The sequence below is a fragment of the Esox lucius genome, chromosome 7 (assembly GCF_011004845.1).
Source record: "Esox lucius isolate fEsoLuc1 chromosome 7, fEsoLuc1.pri, whole genome shotgun sequence".
NCBI lineage: Eukaryota > Metazoa > Chordata > Actinopteri > Esociformes > Esocidae > Esox > Esox lucius.
The window spans coordinates 6,575,548-6,591,025 of record NC_047575.1 but is presented as its reverse complement, the minus strand read 5'-3'; the positions used below and the strand labels follow the sequence as shown (position 1 = coordinate 6,591,025).

Here is a 15,478-nt window from a genome sequence, read left to right as displayed (position 1 = left end):
TACAATGGATCAGTTGTACTTCGAAATGTTGTTTCAGGTATTGTGTGCAATAACTTCCTTAGACTAATGGTTGTCTTCTCAACAATGCTTGCTGACAACCTTTCCAGTGTATACTGTCCATTTTCTAAAGCATTTGCATGAGGATGCCACCAACTTAAAATGCTCGACATCAATATCTTTTTTTGGAAAACCATACACATGTTATGAAGAAGCTGGTCAGGAGCAGCCACAGCCCTGTCACCAAGAGATTGGCTTAAACCAAACAATCACAGAACAGCAGACAAATCAACGACCCACAAAGACACACTGCTATGTCTCTAAAAAGAAACGGGAGTACTTTAATACTTAAACTACTTTAATAACTTTGAGATTTTCAACAGGGTCAGGATGTGCACAGGAGAGTGGTGTGTCTTGCCTACTGTCATGGGTTTGCAAACTTTGTGAATGCAAAAAATAAACAACACATACAATAAGTTATATTTTGGGGTGAATCATAAGGGACCGTATTCCACAGATATGACATCACAGCGCTTGTTATAGCTCTAATTTGCTTGGAAAACGGTTTATAAAAGCAATGAGGCATCTTCTTTGTTTCTGCTATGTTGCCAATATACCATGGCTAAGCGATAAATTGTGCCTAAGAACAGCTCTTAGTCTGAGGCTATTAGAAGGTCATTTGTTACCTTCACGAGTGCAGTCTCAGTACTATGATGGGATCTGAAACCGGACTGGAGCATTTGATAAATGTTATTTGTCTTCAGGAAGGCATTCGGTAGTTGGAAAACACATTTTTATGAGATTTTTGAGAGGAATGGGAGGTTCAACATTGGCCTAATAGTTTCTTCAGAAGAGGCTTAATTTCAGTTATTTTTAGTGAGTATTATGTCCAAATAGAATCCCGGGGTAAAAAAGTTGGGTAACAAGTCAACAGATAAAAATAATACATTGGTAAACTAGTAAAATAGAATTTAACCACTTTGTTTATATAAAGTAAATTCAAAAATGTTTGGCAGGTGGCCAGGTATAGGTAACAGCAAGCAGCGTACAGCACGTCAACAATCCCACAATGCAACTGAAACCTGTCATCACTGTGCTGACCGCGAGTCCCCATTAGGTATAGTGGACAATGAAGGTAGTGTGGATGTATCGTGTAAATGACTGTTGTCCGTCCTTGTAGTTTCTGTGGTACCAAGGTAGTTGGGATTGAGCACCACAAAATCCTTCATATTGCTAACGACTTTTTCTGGCACAACATTGAGGGCTCATTCCAGGATCCTTAATCTCACAGAAAGCAGTTCTCGATTTGTCTGGCTCTGGAAAGGCAGTAGCTGTAGGTTTTCTTGCCGTCATCAAGGCCAGGTGTACATTTGAATGTGTTTGAAGTGTTTCTATTATTGAACAGTAACATGGAGGCTATCACATGGGAACTGTGGCACAGTCCTAAATCAACCTTTACACCCTATGTACTTGGGGAGAGCTGAGAGGATTAGATAGGTATAATGTAATGTTAATGTAACTTTCGCCTTTTCCCAGAGGGCAAATGGAGCTATTAATGTATTGCAGAGACCTGTAAAGTACACTCAGTTCCCCTTGTGCCAACATTGTAGGGGTCGATTTGTGATTGATCCTGGAAAACCTGTGTGTATTTTGGACCAGATCATGTATAGAAGGCATTTAACTACAAAATATACACTGCTCAAAAAAATAAAGGAACCAGTTAAATAACACATTGTGTCTTGAAGAACGAAATACACTGAACTAAATTATAAACGCATCACTTTTGTTTTTGCCCCCATTTATCATGAGTTGAACTCAAAGATCTAAGACTTTCTCAATGTACACTGTAAAAGAAAATGTAATCAGTCTTGAGTCCAAAGTTCTATAAAAGTATTTTCATTTTTACATGCGCATGGAATAATCAATATACGGCCACCTAGTATGACCGCAGTCCGAGTGATCAAAGAATCTAGGTACGACAGGCGTGTTTGTAGCTTCTTCACTGGCCACGCCCCCTACTCATATTACTCACACATTGAACACAGAACAGATACCAGGTCATTCTTGGGTCAAGCGAAAATCTCTTCAACAGATAAACAGAGGACCTCATTCACCTAAGTCAAATCATACTAAATGAAACCACAATAGAAATGAATATTAACTCATAAACTGCCAATGTAATATAAAATGATAACATCAAAACATCATATGTTGCTTCTCAATTTCAAATTTCTATCACAACACAAAAGGCCTATTTCTCTCAAATATTGTTCACAAATCTGTCTAAATCTGTGTTAGTGAGCATTTCTCCTTCACCTAGATGATCCATCCACCTCACAGGTATGGCATATCAAGATGCTGATTAGACAGCAAGATTATTGCAGAGGTCAGACTAAGAGCGGTTCAAAACCCCCTTAATGAAGAATAAAATTTTGAGTACCGTGACGTCGCCCGGTATGGCGCAGCCGGGGCCCCACCCTGGAGCCAGGCCCGGGGTTGGGGCTCGTATGCGAGTGCCTGGTGGCCGGGCCTTCCCCCATGGAGCCCGGCCGGGCTGAGCCCGAACTGGCGACGTGGGGCTCACCACCCACAGGAGGGACCATAAGGGGCCGGTGCGAAGAGGATCGGGCGGCAGTCGAAGGCAGGGGCCTAGACAGGAGCCTGAGTTAGTGCGTGAGGTTGAGAGGTTCCAATTAGAGGTAGTCGGGATCACCTCTACGCACGGCTTGGGCTCTGGAACCACACTCCTTGAGAGAGGATGGACTCTTCACCACTCTGGAGTTGCCAATGGTGAGAGGCGGCGGGCTGGTGTGGGTTTGCTTATAGCTCCCCAGCTCTGCCGCCATGTGTTGGAGTTTACCCCGGTGAACAAGAGGGTCGTTTCCCTGCGCCTACGGGTCGGGGATAGGTCTCTCACTGTTGTTTGTGCCTACGGGCCAAACGGCAGTGCAGAGTACCCGACCTTCTTGGAGTCTCTGGGAGGGGTGCTGGAAAGTGCTCCGACTGGGGACTCTATTGTTCTACTGGGGGACTTCAACGCCCATGTGGGCAACGACAGTGACACCTGGAGGGGTTTGATTGGGAGGAACGGCCCCCCTGATCTGAACCCGAGTGGTGTTCAGTTATTGGACTTCTGTGCTAGTCACAGTTTGTCCATAACGAACACCATGTTCATGCATAAGGGTGTCCATCAGTGAACGTGGCACCAGGACACCCTAGGCCGCAGGTCGATGATCGACTTTGTTGTCGTCTCATCTGACCTGCGGCCGTATGTCTTGGACACTCGGGTGAAGAGAGGGGCGGAGCTGTCAACTGATCACCACCTGGTGGTGAGTTGGATCCGATGGCGGGGGAGGAAGCTGGACAGACTCGGCAGGCGTACTGTAAGGGTCTGCTGGGAACGTCTGGCCGGGTCTCCTGTCAGAGAGATCTTTAACTCCCACCTCCGGCAGAGCTTCGACTGGATCCCGAGGGAGGTTGGAGATATTGAGTCTGAGTGGACCATGTTCTCCACCGCCATTGTCGAAGCGGCCGCTCGGAGCTGTGGCCGTAAGGTCTCCGGTGCCTGTCGAGGCGGCAATCCCCGAACCCGGTGGTGGACACCGGAAGTAAGGGATGCCGTCAAGCTGAAGAAGGAGTCCTATCAGGCCTGGTTGGCTTGTGGGACTCCTGAGGCAGCTGACGGGTACCGACAGGCCAAGCGGGCTGCAGCCCGGGTGGTTGTGGAGGCAAAAACTCGGGCCTGGGAGGAGTTCGGTGAGGCCATGGAGAAGGACTATCGGCTGGCCTCGAAGAGATTCTGGCAAACCATCCGGCGCCTCAGGAGAGGGAAACAGTGCCCTACCAACGCTGTTTACAGTAGAGGTGGGCAGCTGTTGACCTCAACTGAGGATGTCGTCGGGCGGTGGAAGGAGTACTTCGAGGATCTCCTCAATCCCGCTGACACGTCTTCCATTGAGGAAGCAGAGGATGAGGGCTCAGAGGTGGACTCGTCCATCACCCGGGCTGAAGTCACAGAGGTGGTCAAGAAACTCCTCGGTGGCAAGGCATCGGGGGTGGATGAGATCCGCCCTGAGTACCTCAAGTCTCTGGATGTTGTTGGTCGTGTCTTGGTTGACACGCCTGTGCAACATCACGTGGCGGTTGGGGACAGTGCCTCTGGGATGGCAGACCGGGGTGGTGGTCCCTCTTTTTAAGAAGGGGGACCGGAGGGTGTGTTCCAACTATAGGGGGATCACACTTCTCAGCCTCCCCGGGAAAGTCTATGCCAGGGTTCTGGAGAGGAGAATACGGCCGATAGTAGAACCTCGGATTCAGGAGGAACAGTGTGGTTTTCGTCCGGGCCGTGGAACACTGGACCAGCTCTATACCCTCTACGGGGTGTTGGAGGGTTCATGGGAGTTTGCCCAACCAATCCACATGTGTTTTGTGGATTTGGAGAAGGCATTCAACTGTGTCCCTCGCGGCATCTTGTGGAGGGTGCTTGGGGAATATGGGGTCCCGGGTCCTTTGCTAAGGGCTGTCAGGTCCCTGTACAACCGAAGCAGGAGCTTGGTCCGCATTGCCGGCAGTAAGTCAGACTTGTTCCCAGTGCATGTTGGACTCCGGCAGGGCTGCCCTTTGTCACCGGTTCTGTTCGTAATTTTTTTGGACAGAATTTCTAGGCGCAGCCAGGGGCCGGAGGGTGTCAGGTTTCGGGACCACACAATTTCGTCTCTGCTCTTTGCAGATGATGTTGTCTTGTTGGCCCCTTCTAACCAGGACCTTCAGCATGCACTGGGACGGTTTGCAGCCGAGTGTGAAGCGGTGGGGATGAAAATCAGTACCTTCAAATCCGAGGCCATGGTCCTCAGTCGGAAAAGGGTGGCTTGCCCACTTCAGGTTGGTGGAGAGTGCCTGCCTCAAGTGGAGGAGTTTAAGTATCTAGGGGTCTTGTTCACAAGTGAGGGAAGGATGGAACGGGAGATTGACAGACGGATCGGTGCAGCTTCTGCAGTAATGCAGTCGATGTATCGGTCTGTCGTGGTGAAGAAAGAGCTGAGCCGCAAGGCGAAGCTCTCGATTTACCAGTCAATCTACGTTCCTACTCTCACCTATGGTCATGAGCTTTGGGTCATGACCGAAAGGACAAGATCCCGGATACAGGCGGCCAAAATGAGCTTTCTCCGCAGGGTGGCCGGGCGATGCCTTAGAGATAGGGTGAGAAGCTCGGTCACCCGGGAGGAGCTCAGATTAGAGCCGCTGCTCCTCCACATCGAGAGGGGTCAGCTGAGGTGGCTTGGGCATCTTTTTCGGATGCCTCCGGAACGCCTTCCTGGGAAGGTGTTCCGGTCCCGTCCCACCGGGAGGAGACCCCGGGGAAGACCTAGGACACGCGTAGGGACTATGTCTCCCGGCTGGCCTGGGAACGCCTCGGTGTCCCCCCGGAAGAGCTAGAGGAAGTGTCTGGGGAGAGGGAAGTCTGGGCATCCCTGCTTAGACTGCTGCCCCCGCGACCGGCCCCGGATAAGCGGAAGAAGATGGAGGATGGATTATTGCACAGGTGTGCCTTAGGCTGGCCACAATTGTGAACTTTTTTCCTTATTGGGAAAGCTGAGTTCGCAAAACCACCTATAGTAACATGCCCCAGATGTCGTGTGTGTGAGCTTTCACCAAGTTGTCTGGGCAACAGACATTCTATGATTATCTGTTTCCTGGATTTATGTCTGTATGAAACTTTGCATTCTCTAGGCTACATCATGGCAACAACAGTTTCTTGTGTGTATATTCTGTACATACTGCAAGTACTAATGTTGTCACCTGTACAGGTGGGAAGGAATATATGTTTGAAACTTGGCAATGTAAAATCAGAACAACTGTCATGACACCACTCTGTGTTGGTCTCTGTACTTTTTTTGTCATGATACTTGTTCCTGTATATATGATTAAACCTGAAATAATTAACTGTTATGCTAATGACAGAATACGTTTTTTCTTGATAAATTGTGAATATTTTCCATCTTCCACAAAACTCAATCAGCACTCCAATACACCGGCAACCACAAGATCAGATCTGGTGATCTTATGGTTGCCTGCGTGTTGGAGTCCAGCGCTCCACCACCTCTGTGGCTGTGTCTTGCTGCTACTCAGTGTTACAAAGGCCCATGCTTTCATACTTCATAATATGCCATTCTCTCTTAGCATGGAGTAAGCATTATGAACGTTCTCCCAATTCATTAATTAAAACTGACTTAATGTTGATGAATAAATAAAGAATTCACAACGCAAACTAGAAAGAACATATCCAGTTGGTTGGTTGATTGGTTGCTCTTTTTTGTAGTGAAGGAGGAGAACTTGTACTGTGAGTAATTTCATACTGTTACTGTATGGTTGATTTACAAATGCCATTCCATATTTTTTGAGGAATTGCTATTCCCAATGGAAATGTTGTGTTCTGATGCTGTGTTTTTGTCATATAAACGGCACTGCTAGATTTTTCCAGCAGGAGTCAATGTAGAACTACTTTAAATACCACACACATTCAAGTTATTACGGAGATACAAAGATGGCCTAAATAAAACAAATGAATCAACCTATAAAGTTTACAGGTGCCCGACTTCCCAGGAGTCATTACAGGGGTGACACAACTACCTTCCCTCAGATGGCACTGGCCCATTACAGGTGCTGGTCATATAATTAGAATATCATCAAAAAGTTGATTTATTTCAGTAATTCCATTCAAAAAGTGAAACTTGTATAATGTATACATTCATTCCACACAGACAGATATATTTCAAGTGTTTATTTATTTTAATTTTGATGATTATAACTGACAACTAATGAAAACCCCAAATTCAGTATCTCAGAAAATTTGAATATTGTGAAAAGGTTCAATATTGAAGACACCTGGTGCCACACTCTAATCAGCTAATTAACTCAAAACACCTGCAAAGGCCTTTACATGGTCTCTCAGTCTAGTTCTGTAGGCTACATAATCATGGAGAAGACTGCTGACTTGAAAGCTGTCCAAAAGACGACCATTGACACCTTGCACAAGGAAGGCAAGACACAAAAGGTCATTACTAAAGAGGCTGTTCACAGAGCTCTATGTCCAAGCACATTAATAGAGAGGCAAAGGGAAGGAAAAGATGTGGTAGAAAAAAGTGTACAAGCAACAGGGATAACCGCACCCCAGAGAGGATTGTGAAACAAAACTCATTAAAAAATGTGGGGGAGATTCACAAAGAGTGGACTGCAGCTGGAGTCAGTGCTTCAAGAACTACCACGCACAGACGTATGCAAGACATGGGTTTCAGCTATCGCATTCCTTGTGTCAAGCCACTCTTGAACAAGACACAGCGTCAGAAGCGTCTCGCCTGGGCTAAAGACAAAAAGGACTGGACTGCTGCTGAGTGGTCCAAAGTTATGTTGTCTGATGAAAGTACATTTTGCATTTCCTTTGGAAATCAAGGTCCTAGAGTCTGGAGGAAGAGAGGAGAGGCACAGAATCCACTTTGCTTGAAGTCCAGTTTAAAGTTTCCACAGTCAGTGATGGTTTGGAGTGCCACGTCATCTGCTGGTGTTGGTCCACTGTGTTTTCTGAGGTCCAAGGTCAACGCAGCTGTCTACCAGGAAGTTTTAGAGCACTTCATGCTTCCTGCTACTGACCAACTGTATGGAGATGCAGATTTCATTTTCCAACAGGACTTGGCACCTGCACACAGTGCCAAAGCTACCAGTACCTGGTTTAAGGACCATGGTATCCTTGTTCTTAATTGGCCAGCAAACTCGCCTGACCTTAACCCTATAGAAAATATATGGGGTATTGTGAAGGGGAAGATGCGATACACCAGACCCAACAATGCAGAAGAGCTGAAGGCCACTATCAGAGCAACCTGGGCTTTCATAACACCTGAGCAGTGCCACAGACAGAGTAATATTCACATTTTTGGAGATACTGAATTTGGGATTTTCATTAGTTGCCAGTTATAATCATCACAATTAAAAGAAATGAACATTTGAAATATATCAGTCTGTGTGTAATGAATGAAATAAATCAACTTCTTGGTGATATTGTAATTATATGACCAGCACCTGTTGTGCAATTGGGCTGTATGCTGCTAGCAATACTCGGCTCTCATTCAGGGGGGTTGCGGTTGGTTGGTGTCCCTTTGGTTGATGCCTGGCAATGTGGTTGGATTGATTTCCTGCTTTTTGGGCCCTGTCTGGGGCCTCCCCCGGGTAGGGCCACAGTGTCACCGGACCCCCCCGTCTCAGTTCCAAGGTGTTACGCTGCTATATTATTGTGCTGGGGGATATGAGGAATGCACTACTAACTTTTTTTTCAGTCTCCTCCAGTTTAAAATTTTAGAAGGAGATGAGGTCCTGGTCCACACCTGCGGATTACCTGGTTTGGGGGGGCCGTTGCTGTCCCTGTCCTTGTCCACCTGGTCATACTTCTGACCTAGTCTAAAATCAAATAGACTCTGAAATTCAACATTACTGTTGTTTGCTCCTTGGGGACTGCTGTTGTAAAAAGGGCTTTATAAATAAATTTGATTGATTGATTGATTGACCTGTATGTGGGATCCATTCACTGCAAAAAATGTTGCCAATGGAACAAGACAATGTAACTATTTTTGAGGAGATATTTGCTTGAAATAAGTGAAATAATCTGCCAATGGAACAAGACAAATTACACGATATTCAAGGCATATTTTCTGAAAACAAGCGGTGTATTCTAGCAAAATGAGCGGTACATTCTAGAAAATGTTACCTTATTTTAAGGATGGTTAGATTTTTTTACCTGAAAACAAGTTAAATATACTTGATAAAACATATATTTTGTTGGAACTCCTGGACACAGTAGGCTATAGCACGAACTGGGCACAAACAGATGTCATGGTGCAGAAACTGCTTACTTTGATTTTCGGTGTGAGTTTGAATCCAGCCCTCAGTCAGTTGATGATTTTGGTTTCCATTGACCATTGTTACGTCATTTTGTTCTCAACAAATTACACAATATACCATGGAATATTGATCTTTAATATACACTGAACAAAATTATAAATGTAACACTTTATCATGAGCTGACCTCAAAGATCTAAGACTTTCTCTACATACACAAGAGGTCTATTTCTCTCAAATATTGTTCACAAATCTGTCTATATCTGTGTTAGTGAGCACTTCTCCTTTGCCGAGATAATCCATCCACCTCACAGGTGTGGCATATCAAGATGCTGATTAGACAGCATGATTATTGCACAGGTGTGCCTAAGGCTGGCCACAATAAAAGGCTTGAGGATGTATATGTCTAGTTATGTGGAAAATAAGAATTTGACTGATGACATTACTTCTTTTTAATAAAATTCATAATTAGCCCAGATAAAAATCTAACATTTTGCATTATTGTTTCATCTTGTTTCCATAATCGTGGACAATACAATAAGACAAATTCACAGCAGAGTAGAAAAGCAGATATGGATAAAATGCTAAGAAAAAAGCAGGTATCATCAACCAATCAGGTTACTAAACACAATCAGGCAAACATATGTTTTGAACATTGGTTATGTTATTTCAGATAAATAAGACTACATACTTTACAATCAGTCTTCATTAGGACACAAGTCCTGATTTTGTCAGCATGTAGTCGTAGCAGATATTTCATTCCTGTGTACTGTGTTAAAATCTCTTATTAGGCTTTATCATCACAAGACTTTCATGTCAATTGTCATCATACAGTTAAACCTGTCTCTGCCTGGGCAGTCTTAGTCCAAAGGAGTCTGTGCTGCTGTCTGATTTGGCAAACCTCTCGGGAGTGATGGAAGGGGTTGGAGATCCCTTTGTCTATCAGGAACATCCTCTAGGTGGGAGCAATGTGAATTGAATAATCCCGGGAATTGAATTTAGACTTGTCTGGAAGGTTCAATATTCCCTCTGCAGTTCTTCCTCCAAAACTACATTTTATTATCTAACACTTGCTCTTCTCCCAGTCTTCCACCGTCCATCTAGAAAAACACCAGCATTCATTAACCCCCATCTGCTTTGGCTTCCAAAAGTAACGCTGTTTGTATCTCTTCTCTGCCCTGCTTAACACCTGTATGTGCTGCACAGCATCCCCCCTCCAATAACAAGAAGGACTCCAGACACCCAGCCTACGTAGATGGACGCCCCCAGCTCTCCTTTACTCTCTTGGGTGGCCAGAGGGTTGTAAAAGCCCTGGATGATGTTGGCTGCTGACCAGCTGACCGGGATAAGACACAACAGCCCTGCCACGATGAACATCGCTCCGGCCGCGATGCCAGCTTTCTCCTTGGCCGGCCAGTCATCTCGGAGGAAGTTGGTGCAGCGCGCTCCGACCACGGTAAGGCCGATGGCCAGTACACTTACCCCGATAGAGAAGCAAATGAGAGCCCGGGAAGCCTGCTGGTACTGGGGCAAGGCCAGGAAGGAATCATAAGCTTTACACTGCATCTGACCTGTGCTCTGCATCACACAGACCATCCACAACCCCTCCCAGAAGACCTGGGCAGTGATAATGTTGGCACCAATGAAGGCTGTGACCTTCCACATAGGGAGGGCACAGATCACAATAGTCCCAATGAACCCAATGAAGGCTAGGATGAATGCCAGAATCTGATGGCCCATTGTATTGTTTTTTAAAGCAAATTCGTTTTCAGAACATTTTCAGCATATTGCCTTTTTCCTCATTGGATCAGCAGCAAGAAGTGAGCTCCACCTACCTTGTCTTTCCCAGAATTAAGCTAGTCTTGGAAAATAGCTACTAGGTAAGCGGTTAAAACATACCCAGTCCATGTCCAGGGTATAAAAAGTTGAAAAACCAAAAGCACTAAAAACTAAAGCCACTCAGATTAGAATGTTTACCATTTATATCAACCATCACTATACAACTCAGTCCTTTATCATTTAACTTTGAGAGCAAATAAACAAGTTGTAGCTACACCAAGGCAGTGAGCATTTAAATGAGGACACTTCCCTGTAGAAGGAAGGAACACTGCAGGTATTGTGACACGAGAACAGGGAGGGGATTGAACAAGTTAGTGGCTCAGGTTACACAACTTTCCTGATTCTTTGTGCATTCAGACAGCATGAGTCTGTTGTAGGCTTATGCCGAACACTAAACATGTACATTGAAGGCAATGTTTCCACCCTTGTATTACTGAACAATTTAACTCGTCATTAGTGAATCATTAATGACTAGCAAAACCATGGTTTGGGCATCTGTATCAGCCTTTCTAAATTATTCCACATGAATAGAGAGTTCACACAGCAGCTTCAAACACGTGTCTATACCAGAAAGAAAACATTAACAAGGGCTTTGGATAGCACACTGAGAAAAGGTTACAAGCAGAATTTAGGAATTTCTAAATTTATTTCAACAGTTCAACATTACATCAATTCATATTCATGCAAAAAGCGTTAGACGTTTCCCCAATCTGTAAAATAAATTAAAACTAAGATTTGAAATCGACATGCTATAGTCCAAAGCACAGATTCACTGCATCAAAAAGTCTGTTATCAGACGTAGGCTCCCCCACTTGCGGCCGAGCGAGGGGCGTAATATTTGGCAGAGTACCCACTCTCCTTGCGTTGGGGGCACTGGCAGCAGATCAGAGCGCCGCCGAGGATAATCAAACCCGCAGAACCCCAACCGATGAAGAGCGACGCCCCCAACTCTCTCCTCTGAGCATCTATAAGCAGCGGGTTGTAGAAATCCCTGATGACGGTATTTGCAGACCAGGACACTGGGATCAGGCAGAGAACCCCAGCAACAAGGAAAAACACGCCGGATGTTATGGCCACCTTAGACTTAGCCGCTTCATCCTCTATGCAGTTAGTGCATTTTGCCCCAGCCATGGAAATCAGGATACCGAGAACAGCCACAAGGATGGAGATAATAACCAGAGCTCTTGCGGCCTGCAAGTCCTGGGGGAGAGCCAGCATGGAGTCATAAATCTTACATTGCATCTGGCCTGTGCTCTGTTGCACGCAGTTCATCCAAAGGCCTTCCCAGAAGGTCTGCGCAGTCACGATGTTATTGCCGACGAAAGCCGTCACTTTCCACATAGGAAGCGCGCAGATGACGATGTCGCCAATCCAACCGATGATTGCAAGCGATATACCCAACATCTGGAGACCTGCGGAAGCCATTACTTTCTCTCTATTAACAGCCAACCGTTGCACAGACCAGCAGCGCTACAATGTTCAGTCTTCGGAATACTCTCTGCTCTGCGGAATCTACAATCCCCCGCCTTTATATTGGTTTTCCCGGTTGCGATTGCTAATTTGGCCAATTGAAAGTACCTGTGGAAATTGGCTGTTTATTGGCCCAACTACCCACCCCCACCTCCGAATAAACGTGCCCAGCCTGCCTATAGTATCGTTTCCGACATCATTTGTGGAATAAGGCCCACAATATTAACCACAACTAATTACCAGCTGTGTCCTATAATCTTAGATAATTTGTATGTCAACTAAACACAACAGTACCAATGTATATAAAAATATTTCCCCATTTAGAAATTAGTGAAACTGACTGCTCCTCAGCTTTTAATACGTAATCTATTGGTGTCAGTGGTACATTTATTTAACACCCGACAACTGAAACCATATTCCCACGACCGCATGCGGTATGGCCAGATCTATCATGAATTTAATAATGCGCACAACATTTAAGTATTCCCTCCACAACTAGGCCTATATTACTTTTTGGGAATAGGATAAAGCGTTTGTTTGTTCTTCAAAAGCAAACTTTAGTGACCACAGTAAAGTTGATTTTTATGTTTGATATTTGGAGTTTGCTCGTCAATAACTTACACAAAACGTCTTATGAAGATGACAGTGATAGATAATGCATCCGGTGAAGACAGAGAGCTGGCAATAGCCTACCCTTTGCATTTCGTTTCTTTTCTAAAGTCGATTTTACGTTAAGCTGTTTTCAACCGAGGAATGTTACGTGGTGCAGGCTAAAGGACCATCTTAAAAATGCAATCGGCACAACAATACAATTATGGTATTTATAATTACAGTATATATTTACAATTAGGAAAAGGTTAATATTTTGCTAGAACAAATACAATGTTAAAAAAACAAATGAGCATAGACGGAATTATTTTATAGATTATTTGTAATAAATGATGATCGAAAATCTGTACCTCTAAAACAGCTTCTACGTTTGTCAGTTAACTTCCTTGTCCAAATTATTCCAATTTTATATTACTGTTTTCATTGATTATACATAAATGTATCGTTCTTTTTTATATATAACACTATGAGCTAGGGATTTACAGACAAATGTGGTGCGTTCCTTTTCTACACAGAGGTACACCTCTTATTTGGCAAACCTCTCTCCTTACATTTCTTTGTACACAAATATTTGCCCTATTCCAATTTTGCCACTTAGTTCACTTAAGAGATGTCATTTAATAGATTTCTATCCAGGTAAAATGTACTTCTAAAAGCAGTGAATTTGGACACTTACACCCATTGCTGTTCTGTATTTAACTGATTTTGCATGAATGTATCTGTGTGTCTATCTTTAATAGCTCACTATCTATATGAGTTAGAGATCTACAGACAAGCGTGGGGTATTCCTTTACTTGCACTCTAATAGGCACATCTCTTAGTTTTGCCGAATTACTTCCTATAATTTGTATACAAATCAACCCATCAAATCTGTTTAATAAAGCCTTTTTACAACAGCAGTTATCACAAAGTGCCTTTACAGACATCCAGCCTAAAACCCCAAAGAGCAAGCAACAAGAGTTAATGCACAGTGTCTAGAAAAAACTAAGCCCTGTTCTGGCTGTGCTGGGTGAAGATTATAAGAGAACATTACTTTATGGGCCAAGTCAATGTTTTTGCATAATCAGAAGAATAGCAGGTTAATAAAGGCAAGTGTGCTGTGATCAGAGTCCACAACATAACCAGCTGGACAGGACTGGGACAGTCAGGTGGGGTGTGTAATGGGACCGGACTGGGAATGGACTGGGTGGGTTGTGGAATGGGACAGTCAGGTGGGGTGTGGAATGGGACAGGACTGGGTGGGGTGTGGAATGGGACAGTCAGGTGTGGTATGGGACAGGATTGGGACAGTCAGGTGGGGTGTGGAATGGGACAGTCTGGTGGGGTGTGGACTGGGACAGTCAGGTGGGGTGTGGGCAGTGGCCGCATGAGTCATCTGGCAGCAACCTGATCGGCAACAAAACCAGGAGAACTTCAGGCAGGGACAGCTACGAGTCATTTGGGCCAGGTAGATCAGAGACATGATCCAGGTACTCATGTCCTCCTAAGGTCAAAAAGGATACCAGGAAAGTTGGAGAGCATTGCTAGAATTCAGACACTGCTAGGCCACACTACACTTGAAGAGATTAGTGTTTAGTAGTGTTATTCAACCCCTGCTCCTGGAGGCACCCTGCCCTGAATGCTTTAGATGCCAGTCAGCTCTGTCACATCTGATTCAAATGTTCAGTACATTATCAAGACCTTAAAGAGCTACATCAGGTAGGTTTGGGCAGAGAGAGATCTAAAACATACAGGACGGGGTGCCTACAGGTGCAGGGTTGAGAAACACTGCTTTAGTAAACACTTAAAGGTTGAGACAGTCTTCGTCTTTCAATTTAAATGCTAACAAATGTTTGTCCAATTACAGCTGTCAATTCACATGAACACTTTTTTGTACATATATTCCTATCCAAATTACATATACCTCTAAAAACATTAGAATTCCTTTTTTTTTAATGAGGTATACATCTACATAGGTGTTCCATAAAAGTTCCCCTTTAAGGTTAATCTCTAAATTCCAATGATTTACTAATTATAATCATTTCATTCACATGAAGATTAATGTCCCAATGATTCCTATTCAGATGACCTATATCATAACATTTCGGTTGTACTTTGTTTACTGGACTTTCTGGGCCAAAGAATGAGTATTTCCATGTCATTTTACAAATTGTATATTCATTTGTACTTGTGTTTTTGAAAATATTAAAAAGCAGTAAAGTAGGCCTACATCTCAAAGTAAATTCACGAAAATTCAAAATGGTAAATCTAATGCCTGTACTTTTTTGGAAGCTCAATGACTAGAATACAACTGGTTTAAGAGGTTTGTCATTAGATCATCTACTGGAAAAAACGAATTCAATGAGCTAACAATAATAGGACAAATACTGGTATAAGAGTAAATAGAAAGCTTTTTGAAAAATGTGTACCTTTGAGAGGAAACAAAAACACCACACTGCAGATCTCTAGCACATATGATGAGCTTTTAAAATATTTATAGGATACATTAATGTAAAACCTGGACAATTCAAAACGGTATATTTGAAGGATGTATTCGAGACAAGGACTGTCAGTGATCAAAAATCAAGTGGGTTTGGTCGGGAGTCGTATAGGAATCTATTGGAAAAAGGAAGTCGGTTGAAATAAAATAACCGCAGGACCTTTTAGTGAAATTAAAGACTCATTTTACACACTACCT

At 44.0% G+C, this 15,478-nt stretch overlaps 2 protein-coding genes across 2 annotated transcripts; both read right to left on the bottom strand.

Annotated features, from left to right (window-relative positions):
- Positions 1-9,207: 9,207 nt before the first annotated feature.
- On the bottom strand, positions 9,208-11,263 carry LOC105008559 (claudin-like protein ZF-A89). Its single transcript, XM_010867884.4, has one exon. It carries the CDS (start codon positions 10,621-10,623, stop codon positions 10,066-10,068), a length of 558 nt encoding a protein of 185 aa, XP_010866186.1. The 5' UTR covers positions 10,624-11,263; the 3' UTR covers positions 9,208-10,065.
- An 86-nt stretch (positions 11,264-11,349) lies between these two features.
- Positions 11,350-12,237, bottom strand: LOC105008560 (claudin-like protein ZF-A89). The gene has a single exon (XM_010867885.4). The coding sequence runs from the start codon at positions 12,145-12,147 to the stop codon at positions 11,515-11,517; it is 633 nt and encodes a 210-aa protein (XP_010866187.1). The 5' UTR covers positions 12,148-12,237; the 3' UTR covers positions 11,350-11,514.
- Positions 12,238-15,478: the final 3,241 nt, after the last annotated feature.

Coding starts and splice junctions, on each gene's coding strand:
- LOC105008559 (XM_010867884.4), bottom strand. CDS start 10,623: ATGGGCCATCAGATTCTGGCATTCATCCTAGCCTTCATTGGGTTCATT.
- LOC105008560 (XM_010867885.4), bottom strand. CDS start 12,147: ATGGCTTCCGCAGGTCTCCAGATGTTGGGTATATCGCTTGCAATCATC.